The 22,243-nt window shown below is 40.9% G+C and overlaps 1 protein-coding gene across 1 annotated transcript in view; it reads right to left on the minus strand.

The window, feature by feature from the left end:
* Window positions 1-22,243, minus strand: part of NEBL (nebulette) — a 346,434-nt gene that overhangs the window by 217,170 nt on the left and 107,021 nt on the right. Inside the window, exon 3 of the mRNA XM_007457419.1 lies at window positions 4,412-4,496. Coding sequence (XP_007457481.1) covers window positions 4,412-4,496 — 85 coding nt within the window. The remainder of the gene's footprint in view (window positions 1-4,411; window positions 4,497-22,243) is intronic.

A 22,243-nucleotide genomic window follows, 5' to 3' on the forward strand; every position in this document is an offset into this window, starting at 1 on the left:
ATTGCAAACAGCTAAGCCAATCACATAAACAACCAAGTGGGAAAGTAAGCTAACGTTTTGTCTTTCAGCAGTGCTTTTCAGAACTCTGGCCTACAGAGGCCCAAGGCTTCCTAAGACATTCATCCCAAGGCCCTAGAGGGGGAGGATGGGGAGAAGCAGGGGAAACACCCCCTCCCCTTGCTAAAGCTACAACGGCCCTGTTTTGCTCCCTTTTCTATGAAGGCTTCCCCTCAAAATTCCATTTGAAGAACAATTTCCCCAGCTTTATGAAGTCCATAGACTCCTGATGGAAAGTACTCAAAGCATCTGCGCCTTTTCTGCCACAGCCTGAAAACAAGAAACACTTGCTACAACATCATGTGAAAGTAATAAGTTTAAAAAAAATTTCTCTCCTAAGGGGGTTTTCACCTCACTTAAGTTTTTAAAGTTTAGAGTTACAAAGAGTTTGTGTTCCAGAAGTTTAGTTTACCAGGCAAGGCTTTGGAACTCAAGGCTCACCTCCCCACAAAAACAAGGACATCACACTGGTCCCAAGGCATGCAGTGAAAGGGCGATGCCCCACGGATGAAGTACAATGTTACTAATACCACTGGAAGGAAAAGTCTCCACTTTTGCGCCTTACGGTATGGGCCACTGTGGGCCCGTGGGGGCACCTAACCTCCAGTTATGCTATTTCTTTGAAGCAGTTCACCCTGTGAGATGTGATGGAAAGGGAGCTAGTGAAGAAGGAATGCTTCCCCTCCCCTGCTTGTCTGCGGAGTTCCAGAGCCATCCGCAGCCAGCACCATCAGTGGCTGCCCAAGTGGACAGGCACCAGTTATTTGCAAGCTGGATAATGCCTGTAAGCCACCGCCTATCACCAGTTCTGAAAAGCTAACTCATGGTTTCCTTGTTTATTCTCCGGTATTTCGTATCATTTTATTATGACAGTCGGCACCTAATATAGATCCCAAAAAAGCTTGAGAGGATCTAACACTCAGGCAAAAAAAAAAAAAAAAAAAAAAAAGGCTATGTTCATAACCCTCTGAAAAAGAAAGAGACCGAGACAGAGAAGAGAAAAAAGGAAAAGATAACAATATGTAACCATAAATAACTTCCTAGGTTGGACTGAAAATTTATTTTTGTTTTCCCTTCATTTTGGCTCATTTGGTAAGCTAATGAACTAAAAGAAAAAAATAGGAGTTTTAACCAAACAATTCTAAAGGATTTCAGAATTTCAAAACTCGGAGTAATGAAGAGATTTGGCTCATTCAGCATCACAGGTTATCAAAACAAGTAAATAAAATGTTAATAGTCAATCTTCCACCAAAACTGTTGAGCCGTTCAGAATTCTTGGTATCAAAACTCAAAGGGAGGGGCTTCCCTGGTGGCGCAGTGGTTGAGAGTCCGCCTGCCGATGCAGGGGACACGGGTTCGTGCCCCGGTCTGGGAGGGTCCCGCATGCCGCGGAGTGGCTGGGCCCGTGGGCCATGGCTGCTGAGCCTGTGCCTCCGGGGCCTGTGCTCCGCAATGGGAGAGGCCGCAACAGTGAGAGGCCCACATATCGCAAAAAAAGAAAAAAAAAAACTCAAAGGGAATGCTCTTCCACAGAATCAAATCAGTTAATATGCTAACATTAAATGATTTGCCAGTAATGAATACTACCATTAGGGTAGATATCTTTCCATGTCTTTGCAAAGGTAGAAACACTCTAGAAGTATTGTAATCGCTCATGGAGAAGGAAGGAGAAAAAGGAGGAGGAGGGAAAAGAGAAGGAGGGGGAGGGGAGGAAGGGGAGAGAGAGGACTTCTGCACCTGAGAGGAGTCCTTCTACCTTTCCATACACTGCCCTATTGGCTTGTACCGAAAGTATCTGCTTACACATCTCCTTTTCTAGGTGCTCTCTGAGTAATGTGACCAGAGTACTGGTTGAGATTGTGGACACCTGGGGCCCACAGATCTAGGTTGGATTCCAAGTTCAGTTCCTTGCTAAGTTTGAAAGGGTGAGTTCTCTAAACTCTCTAAAGGTTGAATGCTTCATCTAAATAGGGATGATAATAAACACCTGTCTCACAGGGCTGTTTGAGAGGAAATGAAATAGTACCTGTAAAATTATGTGCCCTGAATACAGCAAGGTTGACGATAATGATGATGATGATGGTGGTGATGCTTTTCCCTCCCCCGACACCTAGCACGATTCCTTGTACATAGTAAGTAGTCAACACATGTTTCTTGAATTGAGTTGAATTTCCCCATGCCATCTGTCTGATGAAGTCCTACATTTTCTTTCTGGAGGAGATGATTTTTGAGCAAAATTTGACAGAAAATCTGATGCCTTCACCTGACCACTGCTTGGAGACCCCACAGCGCTTTGTGCCCCTCTATGAACTCCTGCCCCACAAGCCCAGAACTATGTGTGTGCTCTGTCTTCTGAAGTTTGCAGCTTGCTACCTACCTGAGGGAGAATAAAATCAGCCTTTCATGAAACAGTGAGCTCCTTTTTTCTTTGCCTTCCCAGAGGTCAGGCGTGTGGTGGGAAAACAATAAATGCTTGTTCCTGGACCAAGTAGACAACACCTATAACCACTAACTGAACCCAAAGGGAGCGGTGTGCTCTCTAAAGGAAGGAGATAAGGGTTCATATCAGATCCTCTGTCAACCTTCAAGGCTCCACTCAGAGCCCCCCGCCGCCAGCACGAAGCATCACCAGACCAACCCATACTCGCCCCCCCATTTCTGAGTCCTTATTTTAAACTAAACGTAGTTGCTCGAGGTGGGGGGGGTGGGATGTTAGTCCTGTTTCCTCAGACACCCCGTAAACTCTGTGAAGAGAGGATTAACTAATTATAAATTCTATTGCACAGAACAAGGACATGTAACAGGCAGGAAACAAATATTTGATTGCTTGATTTAATTCTGTTTTCCAATGTGCTCCAAGTACTTCTCCAGAATTACCTAATTAATCCTAACTTGATGAGAAGAAAGGCATATTGGAGCTGCACAGACAGAAGCCAAGTCCTGGCACCCTCCGCGGTGTGAATGAGCAAGGGGTGTTCTTGCTGGCTCTGCAATAGTGCCTCTCTTTGGCCGGCACTCAATTTTTTGAACTAATAGCTTAGCACACGGAAAATTAGCATTTTACATACACCGAAAACTAACTGCCAACCAAGTCTTCATGGCGTTGTTAACCAACAGTAAACCCTACTCGGAGTTTTTTTCCTCTAATTAATTGGACTGAGAAGTGGTCCCAAGTCCTCCAGAAAGAGGATGGAGGGAACTACCATCTCCCCTGTGATCAGATAAACCCGCGTGGAAATAATTAGATCCGTTGCAACTGAGAGCTGACTACTCTCATTACGAACAGCTACAATTGCCATTTTCAAAGAGTGTTAGCTAGACACCTCCCTCCTTCACAAAGTCTACTCTTCTCGCTTTTTCACGTGAAGGATTCTCAGTGACCATGGTACTCTAATCAGCCTCCACAGTCATACAATCTTTTTTTTAACTTTGCAAAATGCTTTCACATCTAACTACCTATTTGACACCTGCAGCCACCCTCAAGACAGGTAGACAAGATCAGATAGACTGTCTCACTTTACACCAGCACAAAGAAGCCCAGTGGCTGGCCCAAGGCCACAACCAATGAACAGTGGAAGGGGGACCTCAACTCAGCCTTCCCTCCCCACTACTCAGTGTTATTTTACCTCGCCGCTGACCACTGGGTCAGCCATGTGGCTGCTCAGCACACACGCTGAGGACTGCTCAGCAGTCCTACACTGTGGCCGGCAAGATAACTTCTCTGAAAGAGAGCACCCTAAGTTTCTCAAGAAGAGACGGGGTGTCCCTGAAGGAAACACTGTCATTCAAATCCCTAGTCTTAACCGATGTGTTTCGCCACATTGAAGGCACGTTTCCATCCAAAATGGTTGACTGGGAGCCAATCATGGTGTTCTAATCTTTGTTCATGCTGTCAGTGTGACATATGAAAGAAATATGAATAAAGTGACAGGATGAAAACAAAGCTAGTGGCTGGTGTGAGATACACAGACAGGGTGTTAGCCCCACACTCACTGCAGTTGGGTCAAGTTAACACCTCTTTTTTCCCCTACATATGCAGTGTGGAAAAGCTATTTATAAAATGTTTTTAAATATTTAGGACCAAATAAATCAATATTGTTGGGAAACACTTACTCTGACCAGAACTCATTTACTCGCCCTAGTCCCATGTGGATAACAGAACCGAGAATATCAGGATGATCCAAGACCGGGAATAAAACAGACACTCAGCACTTCTGCCCGGACTGCCCACCCAGGCCCGCTTTCAGTCTGCACACCGGCTGGTGACCTGGCGTGAACAGTACGATGACCGAAGAGAGGCCTTGTGAATAATATTTAGAACGAATGTAACATAAGTAGGCCTTCCAGAAATTACCTGACTCTGCAATTCACTTTGCTGTTTCAGGCGAAGATTTTCAGGTGTATCTGCCACCGTGGTGAAGGACTGCTTTGGGTAGTGTCTGTGGAGAAATTTTTTTAAAGAACATAATTAAAATACTGTGACACAAAACAATACTTTAACACCAGTTGTTTTATTCTTCCCTTCTGTCCCAATGGAAGAGGTGTCTCTCCTCTTAGGCAAGGTCACCTCTCTGTTATTATTCTGGGTCCCAAGCCCTCCTCCGTTCTCATGACCCTCTATGACCCACTTATCCCCACTGTCTCCCAAAATTTCACCCTACGCTTCTCTATTCTATGAGCTACATCCCGTCAGCATCCAAGCGCACTCAAGGCTCCCCTGACTTCTATCCCTCCCTCCACCCACACTACTCTAGCATGAGGTCCTAGAGTCTGTTCTCTCCTTCAGCCAAACTTCCTTACAAAGAGGACTAAGCTCACTGTCTCTGCTCATCTCTTCCAGCTCTCTCCTCAAGGCTATGCATTCTAGCTCCTGTTTCCAGACGTTTCTCTGGTTAAAGCTGTAACGGCTTCCTGCAGCACAGAGGAGCCAACAGACATCTTTTGGGCTTCCTCTTGCTTAGCCTCTCTTCCATCCTCTTCCTCGGTGTCTTTGTCCCCACACACTCCTGGCCAGCTTCTCCCCTTCTAGCTGTTCCCCTCCTCTGTCTCCTGGGGGCTCCTCTCTGCCCATCCTCCTTCAGGGTACTAACAGGCTTTCTTCTCTTCTCAGCATACGCCTGGGTGATCGCCGGGGTGATCTCACTCATTCCCACAGCTCTGGGTACCCCCTCTATGCATGCTCATCACTTCCAAATCTACATCTCTAGCCCAGCTTTCCCTCCTGAATTTCAGAGCCACTGGCATTTCCACTTGTGCATACCCCATATTCACCACACATTCAGTCTGAAATCCAACAGTCCATCATCCCACCACAATCCCACAATGATTTCTTCCCCGTGTATTCTCTTTCATTAATTAGTGCCCAGTTGCCCACACCAGAAACGTGGGAGTGATCTTGACTCCGCTCACATCTAATCAGTCCATCACCAAGTCTATTGATTTTATCTCCTAAACATGTCTTGATTATATTTACTTCTCTCCGCCTCCACTGCATTTTTTCATTTTAGGCCACGTTTATCTTTTAGATAACTACAACACGTGCCAGACTTGCCCTTCTAATCCAACTCGCCAAAGCAAGCTTTCCACAATGCCAACCTGATCACCTGACTCCGCTGAGTAAAACCTTTCCATGGCTTCCCATTGATCCAAGAGAAAAGTCCAGCCTCCTGTCCCCCAAGGCCCCCACGATGAGCCTTCTGCAGACTTCTTGCTCACATCCACGCTCTGGCTGAGAAGTTCACCCTTCTCCTTCCCACCTCTTCCCCTGCATGCTTTTCCCTGGCCTGGAACACCCCACTTCTCTGGCTAACTCCTCTTTATCTCTTAGGTCTCGCCTTCGATTTGACTTTCTCCAGGAAGCCTTTCTGGTCTCACAAATGTGTCCTAGAAAGTACTTTCTGTCCCATTATAATTTTTTTCGTATTCACTTGTATGTTCCTATTGACATGTCTCTGTCTCACAGTACAAGGAAAGTTCCGCGGCCGCAGGAACAGGCTATCTTGTCCCTTGTCAGAGCACATTCAGCATCTACCAGCATCTGGCTCACATGACTTCAATAAATATTTGTGGAAAGAAGAACAGAAGGGAGGGAAGGAGGGAGGGAAGGAGCAGGGTAGGAGAAAGAGGGGAGAGAAGAAGCCATATGACCACAGTGCATGTCAGGCTACAGAAAGCTTCACCGCATTACATCATACATAATGACACATATGCAAACACACAAGCCCTCCTGGTGGTGAGGTGATGGCGTCTATTCGCACGTGTGGTTAAGAACACCAGCGACTGCCTCTCCTCCCCATGCCCAGTCGGCACGGAGGGTACATCTCTGGCTGCTGTGACTCTATCACCACAAAAGCTGTGGAGCTCAGAGTGGTCCCTCAAGGAGCCCCCACTCCCTGTTTCCTTCTCCCTGGCCCCTCTCCTTGGTGATGTCCACCCTCCAAATCTTCCTGTGGTTTCTCAAAGGTCCTCTAAGCCTCACTATTTCACCATAATTTTCTTGCCTTCTTAAAGCAGATACACACCTAATTTAAATTTTTTCATGATACCTCAGGGTCATCTAAATAGACATTATCAGATCATGATACAAAGCAGTAGTGCTTTCAAAGTTTACAAAGGTTGGGATGGCCTAAATCCCATGAGATCGCTGCACTTTTACGTCTGTTGGACTGGCAAAGAGATCATTTCTCACACAGCAGTTGGCCTTGCACAGCCTTCTTTCCCTTCTGGTTTCCTTCTTCTATCCCAGGGTAAGCAACTAGAGAGTAGTCAAGTTTAGTGAAATGCTGGTAAAACTAGAGTTACTGGTTCAAGCGGGGAAGCTGTAATAGGCAAGGCGTCTCCCTCTCCGTATCCTGAAGTCACAGACTTCATGTCAGCCACACACTATGGGGGCTACTTATTGAAGTATAGAGGACATACAACATTACATTACTTTCAAGTGTACGACACAGTGATTCGATATTTTTAGAGGTTACTTGGGGGCTACTTCTGAACCGTGCTCCAGACAGGTGAAGCTGGACAGACAACTTCAGTGTGTTTCAGAATGTTTGAAACTCAATCTCGGAAAGCTGAACTTCACTGGACTTTAAAATGTAGGCATTATGTATGTATTGGTATACTTTAAAGCTAAAATAACAAATTAGCACTTTTTTCTTTCAAAATACATTCTGTGGAACAAAGTTTCACAGAGATTTTCAGGATTTCCACAATGTTTAATTCAAAAACATTATGTATGTATTTTAACTACTTTTGAAACTGTAATTAAAATCTACTCTCAAACATGTTACAGAAAGTTTAACCCCTTGAGACTGTACTATACTAACTTGCAGGTTAACTCAGTTTAGGGGCAGACTTTGAGGGGACAACCTTCTCCTGCCATTTATGTTTAATTAAAAATTATGTTTAAAAGCTAAAAATTACATTTTAAATTAAACATAAATTAAATATTAAACAGAATTTTTAAGTAAACATAATTTAAAAATTAAACAGAATTTTTAATTAAACAGCATTCTAAGATGGAAAACTGAACTATTGTGGGGGGGGCAGGACATTCAATTTGCAATTGCTTCTCTGTATGTACATGAACTTGGCCCACACCAGGCAAAAATAATGTCTACTTGGATACTAACAAAACTTCACTTGCCACTCATATCTCCCATTTTAAAGTTATCATTTCATGAAAATAATCTATTCCCACCATTTGATTTTATAATGAGAAAAGGTGATAGATTTGAACTTACAAAATACATGCATATAAATAAAACACCACTTTAACACGTTTGATATTGGGAACCCATACTAAGTTCTATTTGGAACAAAGTTTTACACTGAAAAGAAAAACAAACTGAAAAGTTTCTGCTTTTTTCTGTCTTTCTTCCTTTATAGAGGACATACTCTGCTCACCTGACAGCCAAAGCAACAAACTGACTGACATGCTGAGCAATTATATTGAGGACTATAAACAGACTGTAATACTTTGCACTTTTTCCAATATCCTTCCCAATCCTAAAATTTAATGATTTTGTAATAATGGGTAACATAACTTTCTCTGAAGATGCATAACAAGAAGGAACTATCCAAATTTTTGATCCAGAAGAAAAATTCAACTTAGTATTAATAACCACAATAAAAAATGCTGAGGAAAGGAAGAATTCATATCTGAAACTACTAGGAGTCATGAGCACTACAATGGATTAAAACCTAAGGCTTTGGGGACCAAAGTTATCTTCAGAGCTAGCAAAATTCAAGTGAAGGACTTCCCTCGTGGTGCAGTGGTTAAGAATCCGCCTGCCAATGCAGGGGACATGGGTTGGAGCCCTGGTCCGGGAAGTTCCCACATGTCGCAGAACAACTAAGCCCATGCGCCACAACTACTGAAGCCTGCACACCTATAGCCCGTGCTCCTCAATAAGAGAAGCCATCGCAGTGAGAAGCCCGCGCACCACAACAGTAGCCCCCGCTCACCACAACTAGAGAAAGCCCACGTGCAGCAACAAAGACCCAACGCAGCCAAAATTAAATAAATAAATACATTTATTAAAAGAAAAAATTCAAGTGAATAGGGTCTTGGGAAAAAGTGCCTAACAATCAAAAGAGAGTGGAATCGTCTCATGAGTTGGAACCATGAGACACAGAAGTAGCAAATGTAATTACAGACATGGCAGCACACACTATGTACATAAAAAATAATAATTACAACATCTAGAGAAACCTAATGAATTTTGCCAAACTGGACACATCTGAAAATCCTGAATTTCTCAACATCATGTCCACGTAGCAATGTCCATCTAAACTAATCTGACGATATTCTCCTCTGAAGTCACAGTCTCAACTCCCACCCACTCACTGCCCCACCCATAAAAGAAAAACAGACCCAGAAATAAACTGAGGGCTCAGTGGTCCCTCATGGGATCATAGGAACAGAGAAGCAAAGCATTTTAAAACTAACTGACGGTACCATACAGTTAATTCTAGCTCTACACAAATACTGCATTTAAATGATTGTAGAAGGTCTTCCTAAAATAAATGTCTTGAAAAGAAAGCTCCAGGAAAGATGATTTCTTCACTAGGCTTAGAGAAAGAAGGACATTTTCTCCTTGTCCATATTAGGGGACAGAACTTGGGGCATAAGGCACGGGGGCATGAAAAACACACGTTCAAAAGGAATCAGGAAAAAAGTAAAAAGAAAAAAACCCAAAAGATGGGGTGGATAAATTGGTACATTAAAATATTTCCTGGATAATAAAATATAATCATGGAACTATGACAAATAATACATTGGGAGGTGGTGGAAAGATCTGAAGAGTATCGTGAAATGTTTAAGCATCATAAACAGAAGCCTCTTAGCTGAAATATGCAGGAATTGGACGAAGCGTATGTGTCAAGATTAGGCTGACAGCTGCAACAAATCCAGATTTCGATGAAATGCTACATTAAAGATAAATAAAAAGAGAAAGAATCAAGATAATCACAGAAGACTACAACTGAAACAGCAAAGTTAGTACAACTGAAACAGCAAAGTTAGGTCACAAAAAGAGGGCTTCCCAATTTTTTCATCCCTGTGAGATTCAGTTGACAAGAATATAGGAAAAGTTGTATGTAAACCAGGAGACCAGAGCTGGGCGGAGCGAGGAAAGCAGTGTAATAAGCAAATGGCAACCTCCACAGAGATAGTAATGAGACACAGCACTATCAGAGAAGAGCAAGAATCCAGAACCTCTCACTTTTTACCCAGAGCCCAGGGGTCACGAGAGCACTGGAGCCAAATGGCCTGGGTCTGGACCTGGCTTTTCCACCTACTGTGTGCCTTTGGCAGGTTTCTCAATCTCTCTGGCCTCAATTTCCTCATCTGTAAAGTCAACACAATGATAGCACTTGTTACGCTTGTTGCAAAATGAACACCTATAAAGCATTTCAAACAGTGTCTGGCTCATAAGGCGCTCAATAAAATATCTATTATTAATAACAAAAAATGTTATTATTATTTCTACTATTACTTTCTCTTTGCTTTACTGCAAAGTGACTAACCCTCTGTGTCTCATTGCCTTCATCTATATAGCTTCTTGCTAGAAACACATGAAAGAGCTTTATAAATGGAAAACTACTAGAAGTGTGAGATATGAGTAAACCACTTAGATATATAAAGCTAAGATCATTATGAATTTATTTATTGTAAACCCTGTAGTAACACAATGGTTCTCAAGCACTGTCCCTGGAGGATAGCTAGCAACAGGCAATGTCAGGAGACATTTTTGGTTGTCACAACTAGGGGAGGTGGTGTGGAGACAGATGCTATTGGCATCTAGTGAGCAGAGGCCAGGGATGCTGCTAAACATCATGCAGTGCACAGGATGGCCCCCACTCCAAAATATCCGCAGTGCTGAGGATGGGGACCCTACATAATAGATCTCTAACATTATAACAGGCCACCAATTTTAAGACTGCTAGCTGTTTCAAGATTTTCCAAGATATCTTCCAGAAAAAGACCAGAGATCTTTTTGTTTCATTCTCGCCTGCCTGGCAAAGTCTAATGGCCTGCCGTCTCCCCCTAACCCTGCGCCACGATGTGGGTCAATGACGCCTGTCTGAGTCTCCTTCTCTCCAGCACTTATGTCTACCCACCCTCTCCAGTTTTCTGTTTCTCTGACCACTGTTACAGTTCTACTCACACTAGAAAATCTGAGAACAGAACTCAGGTGTCAAAAGCATTTATTATTACATCATTATTTACTGATGGGCCCTGTGCAGAAAGCAGTAAACAGAGCAGGCCCAAATGCTATCTATGAAAAGCCAGCTTTCAAGGTTGGCCCTTGGCTAGTGTCTAAGAACTTGGATTCTGGGAGGGTTCCCAGCATCACTAGTTGATAAGGGTGGAGCACTGTGCCTAAGCTGTTTGTACAAACAATAAGGTTGATGCAGAACACGTGCTCTCCTTCCGGGAATCTGGAGTTTGGGTACATGCCAGGCAGAGGTGCCTCTGTAAAGAGCCCCAGGTAAAAACCCTGGGAGCTGAGTCTCTAACGAGCTTGAATGGTTGGCAACATTTGACATGTGTTGTCACAGCTCATTGCTGGGGGAGCTAAGTGTGTCCCATGTGACTTTCTGGGAGAGAACTCTGGAAGCCCATGCCTAGTTTCCTCTGGATTCTGCCCCATGCGCCTTTTCCCTTTGTTGGTTTTGCTTTGTATCTTTTTGCCATAATAAATCATAGCCACAAGTATGACTCTAGGCTGAGTCCTGGGAGGCCTCCTAGAGAATCATCAAACCTGGGGGCAGTCTTGGGGACCTTAGGCCCTCTTCTGCCTAACAACCTATCATTCATGAAAGAGGAACTGTATTAACATTTTTAGTATATCATCTGCTTTCAGAAAATGCAACTTTATCTCTTAAGAACATTTAAAAGGCAAAAGTTCTGACCTCACGTTATTAAAGTGACTCTTCTTCAGTTCTGCCTTTCTGAGTCAGGTGAGGGCCTGATGACTTTTCTTTGGACCATCGTTTTATGCTCTGATTTTACCCAAGGAAGTAATTTTATCCGAGGGTCAAGATCATAATTATATTGGATAGTGGGGAGATGATAGAAGGTTTGAACACAATTTTAAGTATCTCCCAAATTAGAACAACTCCATTTTGTAGCAATAATGATTGTTTCACATCATTCAAAATTATCTTTAAAAAGTGAAAAATAGGGCTTCCCTGGTGGCGCAGTGGTTGAGAGTCGGCCTGCCGATGCAGGGGACGCGGGTTCGTGCCCTGGTCCAGGAGAATCCCACATGCCGCGGAGCAGCTGGGCCCGTGAGCCATGGCCGCTGAGCCTGCGCGTCCGGAGCCTGTGCTCCGCAACGGGAGAGGCCACAACAGCGAGAGGCCCGCGTAACCCAAAAAAAAAAAAAGAAAAGTGAAAAATAAAACATTTTAAAATAACCAGGCCCTGAGAGAGATTACCACCACCAGGGTCGTCTATGAAGCTACTTATAAAGGATGCAATGCAGCAAAAAAGAAAATAATTCCAGAAGGACAAGCTGAAATGCAAAAAGGAATGGTAAGCAAATGCTAAATGCAATGCACTACACACATGCATACGCATACCCACACCCACATACACACATTGTATGGAAAAAGACAAAGCTAAAACATCTGATAGTAAAATGAGAAGGTAGCATGAAAATAAAGCATTCTAAGGTCCTTCTGTTCTTCATGAGAAAGGTTAAGACATTACTGAATTTTAAACTGTGCTTAAATAAATGTGATAAAATTCTAAGGGTAACCACAAAGAATGGAAATATAACACATAAATTCAAATCCTATAAAAGGGAAAAATCAAATTTTTTAAAAGTGCCAAAACTCTAACTCAATAAAATTTTAAAAAAGAAAAAATAGAAACAAAAAGCAGCGTAGAATAATGAGACAAATAGAAATTTAACAGTTGGGAGAAACAATTCAATAATCACAAAAATGTAAATGGGTTACATCTGCTAGCTAAAAGATCAATATATAGTCATATTTTTTAACTCCACTATAAAATAGCTATATTAAAATGAGACAAAATATACTTTTAAAGTAAAGGCATTATTAAGAATAGAGACACTATATAGTGATGAAGCCTCAAGTCACCAAAAAAGCATCATCTTAAACGCAGATTTTTAAAAATATGTGTGTGTGTGTGTGTGTATATGTATACACATATATAGGAGAGAGGGAGAAAGAGAGAGAGAGAGAGATTGTGTGCACGTGCATGCAACATTGATGACAGGGAAAACTGGCATATTCACCAATATGGTGAGAGATTTCAACACCCCTCTCCCATTTATCGCTAGGTCAAGCAAACAGACACAAAATGAATAAATATATCAAATATGTGAAATACGGAATTTGTGACAATAACACTAGTAATGTCTCTCCACGGGGCGGTATTCAACCTATCTAATAACCAGCACATCATGGACACCCACCAATCAAAAGGGGTCAGAGCCGGCCCGGCCATGAACCACTGGTAGGACTCACCAGTGTGGACTGAGGACCACCAGTCTGCCTCCAAGGCAGGAAAAAGCAGGATGCCAACGTGTGCCATATGGAATGACAGCAGAATCATGAAAAGAAATGAAAACCGTCTCAGTTGTAATATCAACTCTTCATACGTGTATCCTGCCCCACAGTTTAGAGCTTCCCTGAGGTTGGCTGCTTTGGAACCCAGATGTCGTAAGAAAAGGAAACAGCATGAAACTGGGGTGGGGACAGAGGCAGGATGAGAAGGCAGGGGAAGAGAGAAAGAAAGAAAGACTTTAACCCAGGCTGGGATCTGCCATCACACACTAAACATGAGAAACAACTGCTAGACCTCCATGAAGAAAACACATCCAGCAGGAGGGGCCCAAGGAGCCCCGTGCTCTGCACAGAAAAGTTTCTAACTGCAAAGGAGGAACAGGGACAAACGCAGCACAAGGACACACAGGCCAGGCACAGCTTTGAAGACTAGATCAAATCAGACCTACTCATGAAGGGATGGGGTCTCAGGGACGGTGGGATGGAGCTGCTTCAGACAGAAATATGAACTGGTACATTTACATCTACAATGTGCTGTGCTCCCTCCAAAACTAAAATGCTAACAGATTTGTTTAAGGAAGACCTCCGCCATGGCCGAAAAAACCTGAACTGAAGCCAGCTCCAAATTGCCACGGGCCTTCCTTTGTAAATGCTTTTGCTGCCTAAGCACACTTTGCCAGACACATCAGGGAGTTTCTCCTACCATTTTCCTTCCCACCTGGAAATCTCACAGGGCCTGAACACCCAAAGCCACGCACTGGGCTTCTTTACCTGGTTCTTCAAGGGCAAAGCATGTAGGCGCTCACATTCCTAGTCTCCATTTATACTTCTTTCTCCAAAAGAATATCCTAAAACTCACGTTCATTGTATTGGAAGGTTTTTGTTTGTTAAAGAGCAATAATGGAAAATGGCATATTATGTAAGAGAAGGAGAAAACCTGGAAGTTTTTTTCCTTTGAATAAAAGTTCCTGGGAAATTCCATAACTGTTAATAATTTGCAAACACCATCCTACTTTCGTTATCCTTTCAGATGTGTAAAATTGTATAAATTAGGAAATTCTCACAGCAAATGTTTTAAGACCTAGATGATAACACTGAGTAAAAACAATTCCACATTATTTCTACTAATATTCCAGTGTGAGCGCTGTCAGGGAAATTAACATCTAATGGGTAGAAGCATTTTAAGATAATATCTTTTTTACACATTGGGGTCAATCTGGGCATTTTCTACCTAATATAACTCCTTAAGTAAAAATTTGTTAGTGTAAGATTAACACTATTCAACGTCAGCGAAAAACATATAATTTTACTCATGATATTCTTCCAGTATCTTCGAGTTTAACAGGCTTCTTTCACTCTCTTGCTATGTCATTGATGTGATGTCTCTTCATAGATTTCTCTCCCCAGCTGTCATCTCGTTCTTAATTCTACCACTAATCTTCCCTGCAGCACCTCCATAAACAACTCCCATATAATGCCACTGGCTGCAAAACATCAATTTTTATGATTTAAAAAAAGACGGTGAATTAGAGCAAGTAAATGGGGAGTGCTCTTCAGAAAGGAGGTTTACGAGAGCCGCTGGTCGATCACATAAAAGCGAAAAATGGATTATGATAATGTAGGCCTCCCGTACATGAAATACAAGCCCAGCTGCAAGGAGGTACAGAAAGCAAACCCCTGGCTCTCTAAAGGGCAGTCAATAACCTAACGATTTACCAAATTCTCTTTCTGTCTATAAGGGTCAAAAACTTGCCACCCTCTGAATTACTTCCTCGGCGGGACTCCATTGTAACCTCTATCGTGTGTTTACAAAAGAGGCCATGATCAAAGGGATTACACAGAAAACCGACCACACTATGAAATGCTTATCAGCTATTGGAACATGTCAGCTATATTTTGAATTACTCTGTAAAAGGTGAGTAATTAATACACACACGCACATGCGCACGCGCGCGCGCGCACACACACACACACACAGATGCTGTTTAAGAAAAATGTGGGCTGGTAGAGGAGAGTCTGTGCCCTATGCTGTTGCCGACATTGACCGTGGGAATGTATAAACAGGGGCACACGTGCAGCTGGGCAGCTCTGTGATTCGTGCCAAGGAACCACCAAAAGGTGCTGGTGACTAGAGCCAAGAGAACACACGCAGATCTGGGACTCAAGTATCTGAGGCATTACCACAGTCTGAAAAATAGTAAAAACAAAGTTCCTAGGAAAACAGAACATTAGAAACACAAGAAAGATCACATTATCTTCCTTTGCTAAAAATAATAATAAATATAGTACCTATAACAAATACTCAGAATCCGTAAAAATAATTATTTAAAGCCTAAAGAAAGCAGGGGAAGCATAATTCTATTTCTTAGAAAGACCTACCAAACCTAAAAATGTGATATTATACCCAGCTGTGCATTTTGGGTAAAAATGTTATCGCCTCACAGAAAAATGTGTGGCCAAAAATCAAATCAAATAAACTGTGGGAAACTAAGAAGAAGAGCCACTACCACTGGCATATTGGTCTACACTTTGCCCATGTGTTACCGCCCACATTCAGGGCAGACATCACTAATTCACACCACTCCTCCTGAAGGGTCCCAAAAGACCCAACGTTCTTCTCAACACAGCACTCCAGGCAACCACCGCCAAACATCCTGGACCACAGGCTAAATCTCCTTGCCCTCCACAGACTCTACTTATTTGACAATTTGCAGATCAGTTGTTTCCTAACTTTACAGGCTATGGAAGTAATATCAAGAATCTAAAAGCTATTTAACCATCGGCCTCCACTACGCAATTAGCGATATATTCTGGTGGAGCAGAGGAAGACTTCAACATACTTCAATTTGTTCAGTGCCAAACTGTGTACAATAATTCATTTGATATGGTGGGGAAAGGGGGATGAAATCCTACATCTACTGACATTGGGTTTTCATCACCCCACCAGAATGAGGACTTGAAGAGAAATTAAGTCGTTACAGGAAATTAAAGTTACATTTCTGGTACACTTTACTTCAGGACTGGGACTTATATCTCCTTCTTACTGAACCACACCACATATATATCTATTCTCCCAGGTAGATTTATACAACCTGACTTTCAATGCTGTTCTTATAAGATTTAATTTTGTAGGATCAATCTATAAACAAAGCACAGAAAACTTTAATGAATAAATGTAAATATTATAAAGCTTTTAATTGCTAAAATGGTAAATATCAATCAATAAACACAAAAACTTTTCCTCAATAATCTTAAAGAGTTTAAAGGGATCCTGAGAACCACTGGTTCAAACTACTGTTAGTGAAATTTTGTCACTTTAAATCATAAATATGCCAATCAAAAAAATAATCTACTGGACTGAAGTAAAAGTTACACATTAAAGAATTCTGGTTTTAGACTAGATTTTGCCTACCCATGAGATCCAGAAATTTCAGACAGGGAAAATAATTTGAATGTTTTGCTCAATAAAAAAAACTTGAATGACTTTTCATCTGAATTTTCAGATTCTAAATTAGTGATGTGCAACTTAATATGATGGTGCTTATTAATGATTTGAAAATATTTCAATGGTTAATATTAACTGATTTAGGCTTAATTATCTTATTGATCATTTATTTCTAAAATAACTGATTTTTCCTCTTACCCCAAACCCCAAAACCCCCACTGCAGCCTCTATGTTCACTTGTCTTTTCTGGACTCTGAATAATTTGCCCGTTTCATTCTAAAGCTACAGATGCTTCCTGTATCAAAAGCTTACAAAGATACTCTGGCATCAATACCACAATAGCATTGTGCAGACAGAATAAAGACAAAGCTATCCTTTCCAATAAAACTGAGGGAAGATTCAGACTACATGGAAAAAGCCATGGAGAAAAAAGAGAATTTTTTATGTGAAAGAGAAACTTCTTTTACTAAAAACAAAAAATACAATTTTAAAAGGTTATACTAATTGAGGTTATGGCTCCTTATTACCAACCTTCAGCTTATACATAAAATCATTTAGTTGACTCTTGAACAACACAAGTTTGAACAGCGTAGGTTCACTTATACACATATTTTTTTCAATAAATATATTGGAAAATTTTGGGAGATTTGCAACAACTTGAAAAAACTCATAGACTAACCACATCGCCTAGGAATATCAAAAAAATTAAAAGTTAGGTATGTCATGAATGCATAAAATATATGTAGATAATATTCTATCCTTATATATGCATATGGTAAGTGATATTTAATATAAAATTAATAATGTGTGCCTTTTCTTACTGTTTTATCACTTTGCTTTCAAAGAATTACAGTACCATACAGTATGCCTCTCTCTCTAAGTGGAGAAACTGCTTATCAGCCTATCATCTCAGGTAAGTGAGTTTTTTTTTTTTAATGTAATGATGTTTCCAATACTGTGTTATAGATATGACTGTAACACTGTATGCCATAAAGATTTTACAGTGGCTCATTCATTAGTGTATAGGCTAGGCTACTGTGAGCAATCCTATCGATGACACTGGGACACCATAAAGCAATCATATTGCTGCTTCTTCATGAGCAATACATGGAGCAATGCTGTAAATAAATATGAATTTCTTTGTCACATAATCTTTTCACTTTTGATATCTAGTGTTGTAGTACATACAACATCTACAGTGTTTTACATTATACAAGACCATATTGATGTAGGTACTGATAGACAATTCGTCTTGTAAACAGATGACATAAACTTACTGCATCAATAATACAGTACAGTACTATGAATGTATTTTCTCTTCCTTATGATTTTCTTAATAACATTTTCTTTTCTCTAGCTTACTTTATTGTAAGAATACAGTACAGAATACATATAACATACAAAATACATATACAAAATAACTGTTTACATTACCATAGTTAACAGTAGGCTGTTAAGTAAAGTTTCTGGGGAGTCAAAGTCATACACAGATTTTTCAACTGCACAGAGTACAGTGCCCCTAACTCTCGCATTGTTCAAGGGTCAACTGTAGTTTAAAATAACTAGAAGGATACCTATAGAGAGAGCCATCCTGCATTCCCTTTACTATAAAAGATCAAACACTAGTAACTGCTTACATTAACACTTACTATAGTGTCAGGCATTACTCTAAGGACTTCTATTCAGTATCTCATTTAATCATCCCAACAAACCTATCAGGTAAGTACTCTTATCAAACAGCTAGTCAGTGTTGGACACAGAAATCTAACATAGGTCTGCCCCCACCAGCGGTCTGTGAACTGGAGCCGTCTCATGCTAGCTTATCAGAATCAATCATTAAATTTTCAGGAATGTTGTGGGCAAGCTGCTAAATACAGCCATTTTTAAAAATTAAATTATAGGGCTTCCCTGGTGGCGCAGTGGTTGAGAGGCTGCCTGCCAATGCAGGGGACACGGGTTCGTGCCCCGGTCCGGGAAGATCCCACGTGCCGCGGAGCGGCTAGGCCCGTGAGCCATGGCCGCTGAGCCTGCACGTCCGGAGCCTGTGCTCCGCAGCGGGAGAGGCCACGGCAGTGAGAAGCCCGCGTACCGCAAAAAAAAAAAGAAATTTAAATTAAATTATATAAACTTAGAGTTAAATAAATTATTATAATACAAGCAAAAGTAATACTCAAATCTCATCACTTCTTAATTATTTTACCACACTGTGTATTACTATCAATGTTCTTGGCATTATTTACATCTACTGTATTGTAAAGGAAAGCACTGTACAATGTATGCTATTGTGTATCTCTTCCAGACTCCATCTTCTGTGATGTCTGGTCCGTGGCTTGAAATTAACCATGGTGGGAGTCTTTTCACCACGGAAAATGGCAAATACTGCAAATCAGACTTTTTGTTCCCAGAGAGCCGGTTGTTAAACATTTACCAGCACACCCTGGATTCTTCCTCCAGACCACAAGCTCTTAACTCTATAATTTTCTTTTCCACCTGATAAGCATTATACATTAATTTTTGTTTAATGGAAACAAATGGCTTTCAGACACGTTTTGCTTTTACTCAGAAAATTAAACCACATGAAAAGTAAAAGTAGTTCACTCCATTGAAGCATTTAATTAAGTTCTCAGAGGAAGACTTTGCCTTTCTGGTTCAAAAATAACATTTCCCAGGAAATAAAGGGGCGGGGGAGGGGGAGAGACTGCTCTGTAAACAAACAAGAAAGAAATACGTTTTCACCAGTATCTTCCTACAACCTACTTATACCACTTCCGCTAAAGATTTAAATCTGACATAAGTAGTTATCTTTCTCGAATGTAGTACAATTTGTATCTCAGAAAGAGTCTGAGATTATAGCTCAGCAGAGTCCCCTTTCCTCACCACAAACTACATCACCCTTCTGTCTGATGCTTCACATCCAACAGATGGTGGAGCCATTTTTTATGCTTTTCTTCTTTCAATAAAATGAAGCAACACCAACCAGTTGTCAATCTACTAAAGGACAGCACTTGACATTGACTAATTTAGAAGCAGCCTTGTCAGAATTTTGAAAGCCTGCAATCATAAAAATCCAAGATCTCCAAGTGTGCTTTCTATGCACAATGAACAAGATAATTATCTCCTTTCCTTGAATACTTAACTTTCCCATTTAGGAGGGACAATTGCTAGATATCATTCTCCAAAATTTAATTTTCTCTTTAACAAAATAACGTGCATGTGACTCATATCTGTGCATATAGACACACATACATGATTAAAGGAATTATGAATTTATTTAGATTTTCTTTTTACTCAAAAAGAACTGTAGATAGGAATACTGTAGATGGAAATATTTTAATATCATTGCTTTTCCTATGGAGAGGGTTGCAAGTATTGTAACTGTCACTCCTCTGTAAAATATCTGCCAAGCCAGAACACTGAGGTCTCTCAAACCTTCATTCTTTCAACAAGTTATGATTAGGTATCTAATAACAATGTTGTTATATTTATTCAACACAGATGCATCAGGCTGCGTAATCATATATATATATGATGTATTGGTTTTCTATTATCACCTATCAAATATCATAAAATAAAAATAGTTGTCAAAGTTCAAGGTGGGAGGAAAGAATTGTTAAGTGAGTTATACGCACTCAACCCACTAGTCTATATCCACAACGTAAGTACCACTACCTGAAGTTCCTTTCTACAGAACTGCTTTAAAACAAAGTAGGAAATGTCTTTAAACAGAAAGCTAAGGTTGGATAATATGATTACTGACCAATGTTCCCTAAATAATGCTGCATGGAATACAGATTCCATGGAGGTGTTAAAAAATTGTTGTTCAATATAAAGGGGGTGGAGGGTACTCTGTCATCAAATACATTTGGATCGACAAAGTTAAACAGGATCTTTACTGTAGGACTGCTCAGATTTGGCACTTGCTGGCCAGGAACATCTCACATAGTTGGTGCTCCTCAGATCAAATCCTGAGAAATGCTCATTTACGCAGCACTGTAGCCTAAGTATGTAGATTGGAAAGGATAGTTTAAAAGAATAGAAAATAAATTCACATAACTGTCCACAAATTCTTTCCTCAGCACTGAGATTTCCAGCTGGATACATTTGCTTTTGATTTTCTTTGAACGTGTTCTGCCTGATGGCTGGTTGGCCAACACCAATCCACCCTTTCAGGCCCTGTTCAAATGCCCCTGTTCCATAAACCCTTCTCTGATCTCCCAGCCGCACACTCAAAGCAGCTCTTGTGCAACTCACTTATGACACCCATTGTATTGGCATTTGTATACATCCCATCATCCCTAACTGCCTGTATGCTTCCTGGGGGGAAGAGACGAACTTGCAAAAACTATTGAATGAAAAAATGAGTGACTAAAAGGCTGATTAACTGAAAGAATGATACAGTAAACAGCTCACTGGAAATGGCAGAAATAAAAAGGTATAACTGACCCAAAATAGACATCCTCAGAAGAATATGAATTATAGAATACTTTGCTAAAATGGAAATTAAGCTTCTCTCTTCCAATATATCTGGATTCCTAAAGGCTTCCATAAATTGTTAAAATTAAAACTGTATCTTTAAAATTCTTTAAAATTATTACTTTTACTCTGCACCACTTGTTTAAAGTCAGTAACCTTCTTTATGGTTTCTGAATTGTAGGCAATACTACAGTAAATTAACAGAATCCAAAAATTTACACTCAGAGATTAAGTCTGACCACTCAAGTACTGAACAAATCATAATTCGTAGGAAAATTCAATTTACACATTTAAAGAAATGTGCTTGTCTTCTTTCAGCTGTCAAATCCCAGTCTTGCAGCACCAACTGCTGAAAACTGAAAACCCACCCCCAAATGCTACTAACATCGGTCCTCACAAACCCAGAAGACACCAAAAAACACTGTGAATGTCCAACTTCTTAAAAAAATAAATCCTCTTTGGCCAAGAAATAAAGGTAGACATGTGACTTCTCATTTGCTTCCTGCTTTTAAAATTCTGGGATTCTTCAGTGCCAGGTTATAACCAAATTTTAAGATTTTTATCATTTGCTACTTTATTTTAATAATTAAAGAGGAAATGTCCAACTTGGATGGGAAAAAAGTATACATACAGTTTTAATACATCTTTTATAGTTTTATATTTTCAAGGAAGCATGATTTACAGAATAAAAATTTTATGCATATGTCTGTCAAGTGGCCTTTTCAGCCACACTAGAAGTTGATCACTAATGACATCCCGATAGTGAAAAGGCCGCAAATCTAAACTGTGGGGGAAAGGAGATCATAAATCTAGTCACTTTTACTCAGTACTGTCAGTTAAATATATATATATACACATACACACACACACATGCACACACACACGCACTTACGCCTTGCTGATTTACTCAGGAACAAAACTAAAAGATTGTTGCAAGTTACGCACATTGACTATGGTCATGAACGAAGTGATGACTGAGACATCCCTTGTCAAAATGTCTGTCAAGGGCTTCCCTGGTGGCGCAGTGGTTGAGAGCCCGCCTGCCGATGCAGGGGACGCGGGTTCGTGCCCCGGTCCGGGAGGATCCCGCATGCCGCGGAGCGGCTGGGCCCGTGAGCCACGGTCGCTGAGCCTGCGCGTCCGGAGCCTGTGCTCTGCAATGGGAGAGGCCACAGTAGTGAGAGGCCCGCGTACCGCAAAAAAAAAAAAAAAAAAAAAAAAAAAAAA

The sequence above is a fragment of the Lipotes vexillifer genome, unplaced genomic scaffold, assembly GCF_000442215.2.
Source record: "Lipotes vexillifer unplaced genomic scaffold, Lipotes_vexillifer_v1.1 scaffold1332, whole genome shotgun sequence".
Classification (NCBI taxonomy): Eukaryota; Metazoa; Chordata; class Mammalia; order Artiodactyla; family Lipotidae; genus Lipotes; species Lipotes vexillifer.